General features: G+C 37.0%; 1 protein-coding gene and 1 non-coding gene across 4 annotated transcripts in view; one reads left to right on the top strand and one right to left on the bottom strand.

Moving 5' to 3' along the window:
- RPS6KC1 (ribosomal protein S6 kinase C1) overlaps positions 1-13,708 on the top strand; it is a 209,075-nt gene that overhangs the window by 117,165 nt on the left and 78,202 nt on the right. For all 3 annotated transcript variants that reach the window (XM_024751108.1, XM_024751107.1, XM_024751106.1), the window contains one exon: positions 6,646-6,761. In XM_024751108.1, the coding sequence (XP_024606876.1) occupies positions 6,646-6,761 (116 nt within the window). The remainder of the gene's footprint in view (positions 1-6,645; positions 6,762-13,708) is intronic.
- Positions 4,711-4,783, bottom strand: TRNAG-CCC (transfer RNA glycine (anticodon CCC)). The gene has a single exon. It is a non-coding gene; the product is annotated as a tRNA-Gly (tRNA).

The raw sequence follows: 13,708 nt of genomic DNA, 5'->3' as shown, positions 1-13,708 counted from the left end.
GGGATGTGGGACCTTGGACTGGGGAAAGCATTGAACCAACAGATCTCAACAAATGTGGGCTGTGGACTGGGGGCCCCACATAAATAGGAAACTGCATATTGCCACTAACAGTACCTAAGTGGATCCTGGAACAGAATTAAGGGCTGGGGATTCCACTCAAAAACCTGGGAATTGCAGTCCATGATAAAGCTAGGGACCTGGGTTCCGGGCAGAACTGTCCACCAGCTCAAGCTGTCTTGCTCTGTAAAGGAAAGCCAGTTATATCTGAAGCTTGATGCAAAGAGAAAGGAGCTCAGAATTGAGAGAAACTTACCGCTGAAAGAAAGACAGTGAATGCAAAAAGGGGTTCACAGATACCACACCTGTCTTTCTTGTCCTCGAATGCCATCAGAAGTTTGTTCACTTTGGACCCTGACACTGACACCATATCTGTTAAAAGACAAAATCCAGCTGAGTAAATTTGAAGATCTAATTGACTTTATTGATTCCTGAACCGGGCAGCATCCCATCTAGCAAGTAGAAAGGAGCTCCACGGAGCTCCAGAAGAGGAAAGGTCTTTAAAGCCAAAGAGGGGATGGGACAAGAAAGTCATAAACAAAAAAAGATTATTTTGAGCAATACACCTTCCTTTGGGAGACAAAAACGTTAAATGGCTGGTTACCTCCCTGGTGCTGACGAGGAAGTTCCAAACTGACTAGTTAAGATTCCAGTCCTGGGGAAGGTTGAAACTGCGATTAAGTTAGGTATTCTAAAGTTTGGTGACATGGGCTTAGTGGCTCCATTTTGGGCTGTTTGTTCCTTTTTTTTTTGCGGTACGTGGGCCTTTCACTGTTGTGGCCTCTCCCGTTGCGGAGCACAGGCTCCGGACGCGCAGGCTCAGCGGCCATGGCTCATGGGCCCAGCTGCTCTGCGGTATGTGGGATCTTGCCGGACCGGGGCACGAACCCGTGTCCCCTGCATCGGCAGGTGGACTCTCAACCACTGCGCCACCAGGGAAGCCCTGTTTCTTTTTTTAATGGCAGAAAAACTGCGTAAACAACATTGAAAGCAATTATAGTTGAGGCAGTGCCTGGGCACAACTGTTATCGTGACTATTGCTTTTACTATTCTCTGGTGCCTCTTTGAACTTCTGATTTCACATAACACTTAAAACATTAATAGGGGGTTGGTTAAATGCAAATAGGAAGCAGATTCCCTGCCTGACCAGGTTTGTTATTCACGGAAAGGCTGATGGCTCTAGATTTGTGGGTGATGTGTAGAACCGTAAATTACAGTTTTTCTCAAGGTTGCCTTTTGTTGTCAGAACACTTAGCATAAGTCAGAAATGGTAGGCTTTACCTGAAAAGAACAAAAAACCCATTGAATATAATAAATCAGCACTTAAAAAAAAACTCTAACCACCAAGGCCATCTCAAACAGGCATATATTCTTTTATGTGACTGAAGTTGTTTAAAAAAAAAAAAAGGAAGCACCAACAAACAAAAACTTATCCCAGCAAACCCAGGTTGATTTGGATGTTCTTCCTAATGTGATAAATCTGAATGAAAACCAAGCATGCTTGACCAAGAGTAAAGTGATAGAGCCTCCAGTAGGGCCTACTGGAGAATGTGGGGGTAGAGATAGGAATATAAGATGTGACTAAGTAGAGTCTTATATGGGGATTAAATTCTGTGCATGTGGAGACAATCAAGTATGGTCAAAATACTCTTGAAAATCCCTTAAAATTTCCCATAAAGTACAAATGTAGAAATACTGGCTTTCAAGAAGTCTGACGTACCCAGTTCTTCCTTTAACATTGCTTTTCTTTTGTTGAATCAATGATGAGGCAGTAGCTATATTCTTTTTAGTGACTAAGGATAGAATAACAGAATTGGAAGAATTAACTTTTTATTCTAGTTCGTGAAACTGATTTTCATTATTTCTGTGAGTAAAAATGCCTTTTTTTTTTTTTTTTAAATTGGTAAATGAATAAGGACCTTTGTTTTCCAAGGAAATCCTTGGGTTACAAGGATGTTTGAGAGCCCACTTTTTCTCAGAGAGGCCCATTCTCTTTTACATAGTGTGAAATTTGTACCTCTTTATAGCTCTGATTTTCTCGTGTGCTTGTCTATCTTCTTCAGTCTTTCCTTCTCTCTGATTCTACTTTATCTTGTCTGATAGGCTCCTGCCTCAACTCCTTACCTTTATTTTCTCTTCATCTTTGTTCCCATACTTGCTTGTACTTGTCCTGTGCTCTGTAGTTTTTCTTGCTCTACTCAGTAACAGTAGAATAATCTAATTCAAATTCAGTTACCTGAAGTGTGGTAGCATAAGATCTGGTTTAGGTTTAGGCTCTTATTTAACTTTGTGACTGAGAAAGGCATTTCACATCCCTGAGCCTCAATTTCCTTAGTTATAAAAGGAAGGTAATATATTAAATGAATTAGATATAGTGAAGGAGTACCAAATGGTGATGGTCTCTTGGGTAAATTAGAATTTCACAATTCTATTATCTATAGATTGTGCCTTCTATAATAACTTCTCTTAGTAAATTGAGTCAGGGTTGGTGCTCTGGACTGCTGGATAGCAGTTTTTAAAAATTTTCAATGACAACTTTGAAATTGCTCATTTCTATTCAGCTACACTCTCTTCTTTCATGAATCACACTTTATAATCACCCTAATTCTATTCTTTCTCTTGATCTGAGGTAAAGAAATATGGGTTGACACGCTATATAAAGATAAGACATCTTTTATGGTACACCACAACTTTTTGACATAAAGGTTAGTAAATAAATAATGGAAGCAGTTTTTCTCTTTTGAATGCCAAAGCACAGTGGAAATTCTTGATCTGTCTGAATGATTAACAGAAATGTAGAGAACTTATTGAAGGTATTGGTTTATCTTCAGGTAGAATTTTTATTTTTTTAAAAGATTTTTTGATGTGGACCATTTTTAAAGTCTTTATTGAGTTTGTTACGATATTGCCTCTGTTTTATGTTTTGGCTTTTGGCCCCGAGGCATGTGGGATCTTAGCTTCCCGACCAGGGATTGAATCTACACCCCCTGCATTGGAAGGCAAAGTCTTAACCACTGGACCGCCAGGGAAGCCCCTAGGTAGAATGTTAAATACGTATCCATTTTTAAAAGCATTTATTAAGTGTCTCCCTAGATATATTACTGAAGAAATAATAGCCACATGACCTAATATGGGATTAAAAGTTGAATTCCAGGTAACCTAGTTTCCTTGAAAAATAATCATTATATGCTGCGTGTGTGTCTTAAAATGAAGATTAAGAAATTAAGAAGGTTAGAGTCAAAAATTTTGATCAAGTAAAATCTGTTTAAAGTCATATTTATGAATAAGTTGACTACTTGGAATTATTCTGGAAATCGATAGATGAATCTTTTCTTTCTGGTACTCAAAAACCTCAGTAAGTATCCTGCAGCAGAAATCTGCAAGAGGTGGTTTTCATCCTTGGCTGCTGCTATTGATCAGCAGTGCTTGTGACCTACTTTTAAGGGGCTGATAAGGAAGGAGACATAGTATGTATATTTAAGGTTACATTTAAAAAACCTTCCAGTATTTCCATCACTTCGTTGTTGTTTCCATGGAAGCGGAACCCCTATCATCAGCAGGAGTCCATTTCAACTGCTGGCTTCCGGTTCTTGTTTCTCTGTTACTATGGTGACTGCCTCGAAAGCAACAGAAATACCAGAAATTTAAAAAGCAGCAATTTGATTACAAAATATGTTTTTTTGTTTTTGTTTTTTTTTTGCGGTACGTGGGCCTCTCACTGTTGTGGCCTCTCCTGTTGCGGAGCACAGGCTCCGGACGTGCAGGCTCAGTGGCCATGGCTCACGGGCCCAGCCGCTCCGTGGCATGTGGGATCTTCCTGGACCGGGGCATGAACCCGTGTCCCCTGCATCAGCAGGCGGACTCTCAACCACTGCGCCACCAGGGAAGCCCTCAAGTTGATTTTTTTGAAAAAGAAAAATTTGAAGTTTTATTAAAGCTTAATGACACTGAACTAAATAGAAAAAAAACCTAAATTGCCATAGTTTCTATTAGAGTTGAGCCTAAGAAGAACCAAAAATTCTAAGTGGGGATTTAAATTAGGGCTTGAAAGGTATAACCTGCAATGAGAAGAGCTAATGATAATGGGAGTAGCAGTTGGAGTCTATGAGCAATAAGCTCAAAACTAAGAATGAGCAGTGTGTTGAAGTAGTGAATGTTTCTTATTTATGTGGCACATTTTATCTTCAAAATATGTTATAGTTAGGTGATTTTCACAGATTATATCCATTTTTCAACCAAGTAAAAATAAAAACCTTGGGTTTAGAAATTAAGTAAATTTTAAGGACAGAGGCAGGAAGCAATACTGACATTTTATTTGAGGTTTGAGGAGTTGGAGAGTTAATAAATATAGATTGTTCCACAGTTAAAAGGCAGTAGAGATCCCCATCCCTCACCAAGACCAGTTATATTTGTGAACTACTACTCATAAAGGAGAGAAGAGATGGAGTTGTAAGATAAAAGCTGTGAAAGGAAAGGTATTTAAGCAAAATTGCAATCCCAACTTTGTTGCAATTTTTCTTTTCTTTTTAAAAAATATTTATTTATTTATTAGGCTGCACTGGGTCTTAGTTGTGGCACGCAGGATCTTCGCTGTGGTATGCGGGATCTTTAGTTGAGGCATGCGAACTCTTAGTTGCGGCATGTGGGATCTAGTTCCCTGACCAGGGATCGAACCTGGGCCCCCTGCATTGGGAGTGCAGAGTCTTAGCCATTGGACCACCAGGGAAGTCCCTGTACTTTTCTTAGAGGTCTGTATTCACTCAGGGTTCTTTGGTTTACATGTGACAAAATCTACTACTTTAGGGAACAAATGGCAGGATTGTAGGTTCATCTGAAATCAGGGACCCCAGTCACATTAGGTTTTCTTTTTTGGTCTCTCGTATTTGTGTCTCTTTTTTTGCTTTGGCAGAAACTATGGCTGCTGGCACTTCCCACTCTCTTACTTCCAGCGTCAGTAACACAGAAGGACTGATTGGTCCAGTTTGTGTTGGGCCAATTTCTCCCTTCTCCAACTGTGGCCAAGAGGATGGGGTTCTATGGTTGGCCCTGCTGTGACAGGGAGGCTCACCCTTGGCTGACAAGTAGTGACTAGAGGGTCTGAGATGTGAAATAAGGTAGCAGCTTGCATTCAAACCATGTTGTTAAGGGTTAGTAGTGGTTGGGGGAAGAGGTGGAGGAGTTTGAAGGGGAGGAGAAAGGGGCATTTCCCAGAAGAAATAGAAGATGTTGTTCCAGGCAGAAATAAGAAGAGGTTTTTCCACCTGTAGAAAAATATTTTGCTCTTGGGGAAAAATATCTGCTTTATTGTAATTCAGTTCACTTCTAATTCAGGAAACCAGGTGACATTATTATGTAGGATTTGTTTTTGAGAGAAAAACCAAGATTGAAAACCTTTACAACTTATTGCTTCCTATAGCACTGGCTCTGTTGTAGTACCTTTAATGTATGTTGTCTCCTTTAATCTCTACAGTCATTTGAGGTATATATTTCCATTTTAGAGAATGAGGAAGAGGTTCACAGAGTTGAGATGACTTATCATCGGACACATGACTAACGAGAGACAGAGCCAGAATTCAGATAACCAGGGTTTCTGGAATATAATCCAGGGTACTTTCCACTGTGTGATACTTACATTTTGGTTAACTTCATTCAGAAGATGCATAGGGTGAATTATAAAAACAGTACTGTGTATTAAGTGCTTTGATAAAAATGAGTCATGAATAGTATTGAATATTATTTATGCTAGGAACCTTAGACATCATATAGTACAGTGGTTTCAGACTTTTTGACTTTCAGCCATGGAATCCTTTCTTCAAATGAAATGTTATATTATAGTCGAGTATATATATAAAATGGGTAAAAGCATAGGATTGTCCTACTCTGGAGAGGAGAGATCCAGGAGTATAACACCTCCTTTTTGAGATCTTGAGTTCTTAGAGGCCACTTTGAATACCCTTTCCTTAGGGAAACTGAGAGCCAGACAGGGTAAATGATCCTTGTTCACTTTCACATAATATATTACAAGGATTTAAATCACATTATTGTTTTCAGTTGTAAGGTGGGTGACAATTTGTTATTAATGAATAAACCCTGATGCTTACAAAAATCAGAGTGAATTTAGAGTTACCCTAAATAATTTTATTCTCCAGTTTGGTGGTACTTTTATAGCATATCACATCCATGTCACAGCTTTTAGTAAATGTCTCTTGCACTTAGTCCTATTTGTTGAGTTGGACAATCGTATACTGTTTGGGCTAGGCTAGTCTCTTGTCCACAGAGCTTTTTACATTACATTCTTTATATATCGGCTCCTCTTATAAAATACATCAAGTTCTCTATACATATTTAAACAGGGGCATTTCAGAATTTAGATAAATGAAATTCATCTAGAGACCTTGCTGATATGAATAACTTTAGACCTTGCTGATATGAATAACTTTGATGTCTGTTCCAATTTTGATCTCTCTCTTCTTTTCAGTTAGAAATGTGAACAAGTGGTAAATTGCATAAAAGGAAGTTAATCTCAGTTTGGATTAAAGAAAGTTTATTTATTTTTCACATGTCCTGACTTCTGTTTTTTCCTTTTAGGAGAGTCAAGCCCTACTCGTCGAGAAGCTGTGAAGAGAAGAACCGCAGAATATCTCATGCGAGCAGAGAGTCTCTCTAGCCTTTATGTGAAACCTCAACTTGATGATGTATCTCAGGTATGTCTTATGTTTCATTTTATATTTTCTTTAGCCATTTTTGCTGTTTTGTCTCTCAGTTTTATTTCTAACTAGAATGTTTGAGCATTTTGGTCTTTGGAATTTTATCAGTGATTTTCTTACAAGGTGTTGGTGAGAAGAAAAGCATTAACGCAAACCACCAAAAGTGGAATAAAATGGGACTCACTTTCTCCTTCTCTTTTTTGGCCCTTTATTCTTTACTCCATCCCTAATATCACCATGTGTAGAATGACAGTAATTTATACTGAATTTTATTTGAAAATTTTAAAGTTAAGTTATGATTCTTATACTATTCCTGCACCGTTTATTGATTCATGCTAAAACTGATTATTTAAGCATAAGTCCTACAAGTAGCAGCTATAGATTACCTAGAATTATAAAGGTATAATTCTAACAGGGATATTTAGGTTATTTGGGGCTACCCCTAGTCTTGTCTGGAAAGCAGGTGAATGTTTAAAACATTAGAAACATTTTGGTTTATCATTACTGTTTTTATGTTATGTCCATCTGGATTTGGCAAATTTCTGGAAGAAATTTTTCTGTTTTTTTCTTTTTTACTTTATATGAAACTAAGTTTTTTTTTCTGATGCAATTTAAGACTTATACCTTCTAGAGGTGGGAGAAAGTGTTTATTTTCTTAATTGATCTAAGAGGCAGGCAGGCTTGTTCACATCTCAACTCTGTCCCTTGAAGCCATGGAAGATTGGACAAGATACTTAACTCCACCTCTTAGCTTCAGTTTCTACATCTGAATGATGAGGATAATAGTAATTCCTTGCTAGGTTGTAGTTAGGATTAAATGAGTTAAAAAAAAATCACTCATATGTGGATGCACACGTACATACACATGTGAACATTCAAGTGCCTACCTCATAAAAAGACCAGCCTATAAGCCAAGCTTTTTAGACTAGCTTAATAAGCATTAGCCCTATTTTTCATCTCCCCTCATATATTGCTTTATATACCTTTTCCCACATTTTTAAATGCTTTTTATACTTTATGAAAATTATAAAATGTCTCAATTTTCTAGTTTAAAAATAGCCCATTATTTAATCTTGGTTCATTGGACAACTAAAACTCATTTTCAGATTGTTAATTACCGTGACTCTCTGTATTCTGTTTGCTAATCTTTTCCTGTTTTCTTTCATCGTTGTTTCAATTATATTATTTCCTTTAACGTTTCACTATTGAATTTTATTTTTAAAATTAAAAACTATTTATTTTTATTGAAGTATAATTGACTTATATTGGTTTCAGGTGTACAACATAGTGATTCAATATTTTTATACATTACAAAATGGTCACCATGATAAGTCTAGTTATCATGTGTTACCATATAAAGTTATTACAATACTATTGACTATATTCCTTATGCTGACTTATTTACTTTGTAACTGGAAGTTTGTACCTCTTAATCTCCCACACCTGTTTCACTCACACCCTCTTCCTGCTCTGGCAGCCACCAGTCTGTTCTCTGTATTTATGAGTCTGTTTCTGTTTTGTTATGTTTATTCATTTGTTTTGTCTTTTAGATTCCACATATAAGTGGAATCATACAATATTTGTTTTTCCCTGACACTTAGCCTAATACCTAATACCCTCTAGGTCCATTCATTTTGCAAATGGCAGGATTGAGTTTTATCTTTTTAAAAAACAAATTTATTTATTATTTATTTATTTATTTTGGCTGTGTCTTTGTTGCTGCACATGGGCTTTCTCTAGCTGTGGTGAGTGCGCGTTACTTTTCGTTGTGGTGCGCGGGCTTCTCCTCGCGGTGTCTTCTCTTGTTGCGGAGCACGGGCTCTAGGTGCGCAGGCTTCAGTAGTTGTGGCACGCGGGCTCAGTAGTTGTGGCGCACGGGCTTAGTTGCTCTGTGGCATCTTCCCGCATCAGGGATCGAACCCATGTCCCCTGCATTGGCAGGCGGATTCTTAACCACTGCGCCACCAGGGAAGTCCCTGAATTTTATCATTTTTAAATGGAATATTTATCTAAACATTACTTTGAATCTGATTCTTATTTTCTGTGGAGTTGGCAACCTACCCTGTGTGCTATCCTGATGCGTATATTCTCCATCCATTTTGGGGGATACTCATAAATGTATTAAATAGGATGCGCCTCTATGAACTTTTACTAAATCCATCTTGTATATAAATACAATTGATCCTTGAACAACATGGGTTTGAACAGTGCGGGTTCGCTTACATGTGGATTTCTTTCAGCAGTAAATACTGCAGTACTACATAGTCTGAAGTTGGTTGAATCCATGGATACAGGAGGAATTGTGGATACAGAGGGCTACTATAAGTTATATTAGGATTTTCAACTATGGGGAGGTTTGGCACCCCAACCCCGTATTATTCAAGGGATAACCATATTCTAAAAGTTTTAGGGAGTCAAAATCAGCAGTATTCTGTTCTTTCTATTAATGTTAACTTTGAATCTTCTACTTATACTTACTCATTCAAACTCTCCATTTATGTATCCCCTGTTATAGTTCCCCACAGTCATTTTATGGAACAATAATTTATTAGGCAAATAAATATATAAAGCCTGCTGTATAGCTTTTGACTTGGAGAAAGGAACCATGAAGTATATCAGTCAGAATTTTCCTTCAAGCATAGCTTCAAATGAAAATAAAACAAAAAGAGATCTAGTATAGGAAAGCTGATTGTATTAGGTTTATATAAATTCATTAAGCCTCTGTTATGACTCTGCGTATATACAGTATCAAACTAGATATACTTTGGAGTTATATTAAAGATATGACACAGTCTCTGCTCTTGCAAACCCTAAAGCATAATTGAGGACCCAAAATATGTATGTAATTGAGGAAACAAAAGTTAGAGAGGATTGTGAGAGCCATGTAGAATAATGGAAACGTGTATCAGGAAGGGTTAAAAAGGGGTAGCTAGTGAATCAGATTTGATATGCTAGGATTTTTTTTCAGTTCTTAGGCAAGGAGGTTAGAGAAGAGTTTTTCCTGATAGAGCAAGATGTTTTTCTTTTAGGGTAAGGATTTTCTTTTTATTTTCACTTTTGTATTTTACTCTTAAATCTGGCCCTTATTTAGGTCAGAGATATGCTTGATTATTTTTTATCTGTAATTTAACTTAAATGTCTTCTAGAGGTTCTGGATGAGCTTGGTGAATTTATTATTTCTCTTCTTTAGCCATCTTTGGGCAATAGTTTCAACCAACACAATGAGAGAATGATATAAATGATTCTTAGCAAATCTTAAATTCTGTGCAGAGCAGATATTATTCCTTTCTTGAATACATGTGCAAATACTTCTTTCTCATCTGATTGAATAAGAAAATAAAGGAATCCTTTGTGGGTTTGAAATTTTTTGTTGATTACTGTTTTTCCCTTTGGTGCAGTCTAGGTCATGACTCACTTTACCTGAGTTTTCTGTGGTAGTTCAAGTTTTTGCTTTATTGAGTTTATTTGAGACTCTTATGTGGTAAATAAAAAAGTGCCGAATTTCCCCGTCATTGGTGATAATATCCTTTTCAAAAAAGGAAAGAAAGGAGCAAAAGCACTCTCCTACTCTTTCTTTTCTTCATTACTTCATTACTAAAAGGCTCTGAGGAAACTGAAGGAGCAAGTCTGAGAAAAAAAAGGAAATGAGCTTTATTTGAACTAAAGGTGCAGTTTTAACTAAAGGAGATGGATTTCTTTTCCTTAATTTTTTTTTAATTGTTGGTGACTTTGAATGATTTAAGAATTGGTATTAGAGGGGGTTTCTCTGGAAAAGACTTGAAATAGCTTATTTGTTATTTTTAGCTCTAGGAATTTAAAACTTAAGATCTGTGAAATTTAGAAAAAGACAGTAAATGGTCTAAACTTAGGACATAAAGGATTGTGTAGTTTTTAAAGCACGAATACTTTTTTTTGTTTGCAATTACAAGGTACGAATGAAAATACAATTGGCCCTCTGTACCCATGGGTTCCACATTTGTGGATTAAGCCAACTGCAGATCGAAAATATTTGGGGAGAAAAAATTCTAGAAAGTTCTAAGAAACAAAACTTGAATTTGGCACCTGTTGTCAACTATTGACATAGCATTTACGTTGCATTAGGTATTATAAGTAGTTTAGAAATGATTTAAAGTATATGGGAGGATGTGTGTAGGTTATATGTAAATACTACACCATTTTAAATAAGGGACTTGAGCATCTGAGGATTTTGGTATTCGTGGGGATCCTGGAACCAATCCCCTGTGTATACTGAGGGACAACTGTAGAATGTATGGCTTTCCTGAATATTTTGTGGATTTTGAGTATAGTTGCTGTAATATTGAAAATATTTCTCTGTTGTGCATTTTGTTTACTGGTATTATTGGTATTTCTCAATTCTTCTTTAGCAAATATTTTAAAATGAGTGTTGTGTCACCCTTAGTGAAACATGGGCAAAGCAAAGATAGAAATCAGGGGCATTCCAAATCAGTAATAGGACTGCAGTTAAGAGTTGTGCTTGAAATGTGATGTAAGAGAGACTTTTTTTAGGAAACTGAGTATTGAGGGTTAATAGGTTGCCAGTGAAAGTCTCGGCAAAGCCAAAAATCTACAGATGAAGCCAAGTTCAGAAACTAGTGTAGTTGGCTATCGTGGTTCAGAGTGGAATTCTTGATATGTTCTTTGTAGAGCTTTCCTTTTGTCCTTGATTGCTTGTTCCCTCCCAAATAATGCTGACTTACTCTCAGGTTATTTAAGGATGAGTAGCTAACCTTACTCCACATGTGGTTGGTGGACCAGCAGCACAGCATCACCTGGTAGCTTCTTGGAAATGCAGAATCTTAGGCTCCACCAAAGACTACTGAATCTGAATCTCCATTTTTACAAAGTCCTCAGATGATGTGCATGCATGTTAAAGTTTGAAAAGTACCTCACTAACAGATTGGTAAGAACTGAGATAGATCTCATTGAGAAAAGGGAATAATACCGAGTGAAAGAGACTCTGGGCAGGATAAACAACAGCTTTAAAAAACCCAAAAAATGAAAACAAAGGTAAGGTTAACTTAACCATTTAGACAGTGTTGAACAGGAATAGTAAATAGGTTTTACTGCTGTGCTAACTCTAGCCACTGGTGGTGGCTGTATTGCAAGACAGAGTGTGGGACTAATAGAGTCTGCCATTGGCTTGAGCAGTTGAGTGATATATACTTGCCATCTTTGGTTTTGAAGGTTGTTGGATTATCATATATTCTTGCCTTTCCCTTCTCCTCACCCTCTGTATTTAAGTTTTGAACTCCTTGCTTCTCTAGGCATCTTCTGATATAGTAGCTAATACAAATAAGTGAAATTTTTACTTTTTTCTTTAAGGAAATCAGCCATGTTGCCTAGAAATATTTCCACCCCACCCTGCCCCAATAGCATTGGCTGAAGTTTTCCTAAACAATGTTATATTATTTTATAAATAAGATTTAATCCTTTTTTTATCTATTACCTAGTTTTGTCATCTTAGACAAATTGCTTAACCTTGCTGCTTTTCAGTTTTCTCATCTGAAAAAAAAAATGTTGGACTTGATCTCGGTCTCTTTCTTTTCTTAAAATTCTGTGGATTTATGTTTCCTTTTGCCATCTAAAAAAGGAATAGATCTATAGGGATTCTACCCAATTTAAGCACTGCATATCAGAAATACAGGATTTTTTATTGATGGTTTTATTTCATGATCTTTCTTTGTTCATTTCTCTGATCTTAAACTTTTATAGATGGTTAAAGTAGAAAGAGAACTTGAATGATCACTTTGCCTTTGGTCTTTCCCCATTACAATTTCACCATTCCTGTCTTTGCAAAAGTAACCTTACTAAATCACTGTTTTCGTTGAGTTGCTTCTCATACAAAAACTTGTTTTCTAGAGTCTGGAAAACATAGTCCAGACTTTTTTCCCTGGCATTCAAGGCCTGTTAAAGTCAATAAAACTGACCAACCTTAAAAGTGCAATTTTATTTTCCTTTGTTCTACAATTTGAACATTTTTTTTCCCCACCAAGAGAGTTCTTTTTTCCCCAATCCTATGTATAATATCCTTTCCTAACCTAATTCCTACATAACATTTAAAATCCCCTTTGATTCCACTTCTTTCTAAGACCACAGGTTATCATACATGTGATAAACTAGTGACTTATCTCTATTGTCTTATGTTTTTAAAAAATGTCTTATTGTCACTTAACTTTTCATGTATTTGGCTTATCTCGTCAGGTGAGTTGTAAACTTCTTGAAGCTAGGGACCATGTCTTTTTTTTTTTTTAATATTTATTTATTTGGCTGTGCCATGTCTTAGTTGCAGCATATGGGATCTTTAGTTGCGGCATACGGGATCTTTAGTTGCGACATGCGGGCTCTCAGTTGCGGCATGTGGGCTCTTAGTTGCAGCATGCGGGATCTAGTTCCCTGCCCAGGGATTGAACCCGAGCCCCCTGCATTGGGAGCGCAGAGTCTTAACTGCTGGACCACCAGGGAAGTCCTGGGATGGTGTCTTTTGGTGATTTATATCCCTTTCAGTTATCGTGCACATAGTGGGCACACAGTAATTTATTGAAAGGCACAGTAGAGATTTTGTGGTTTGCTGTCTTTGCTGTTTAGATTGCTAAAGTGAACTGATAAATTTCTTTGGAAACTGAAAGATCCAATGACATTACTGAATAAGAGGGATAAGTAGGAGATAGGGATGTTGGACGTGTTTGGCCATATTTTCAAAGATGAATGTAATGGATAAGTTATCACTTAAAGTATTCTTTTTCCTCCTATAACTTTTCCTAACCATTCCTTTCACCAAAATCACAAGCATTTCTTGTTCGTACTTGGTAATAGAGTAGGGGGAGATGAATTCTTAATTATCAGAATGTGTTGTGTAGCAGAAGGACTGCAAGCAATAGAGTAAGGAGTTGGGGTCTAGCCTAGGATCTTTCACTGCTCTTTCT

The sequence above is a fragment of the Neophocaena asiaeorientalis genome, unplaced genomic scaffold (genome assembly GCF_003031525.2).
Source record: "Neophocaena asiaeorientalis asiaeorientalis breed wild unplaced genomic scaffold, Neophocaena_asiaeorientalis_V1.1 scaffold67, whole genome shotgun sequence".
NCBI classification, from domain to species: Eukaryota; Metazoa; Chordata; class Mammalia; order Artiodactyla; family Phocoenidae; genus Neophocaena; species Neophocaena asiaeorientalis.
This window is presented reverse-complemented; position numbering and strand designations above follow the sequence as displayed.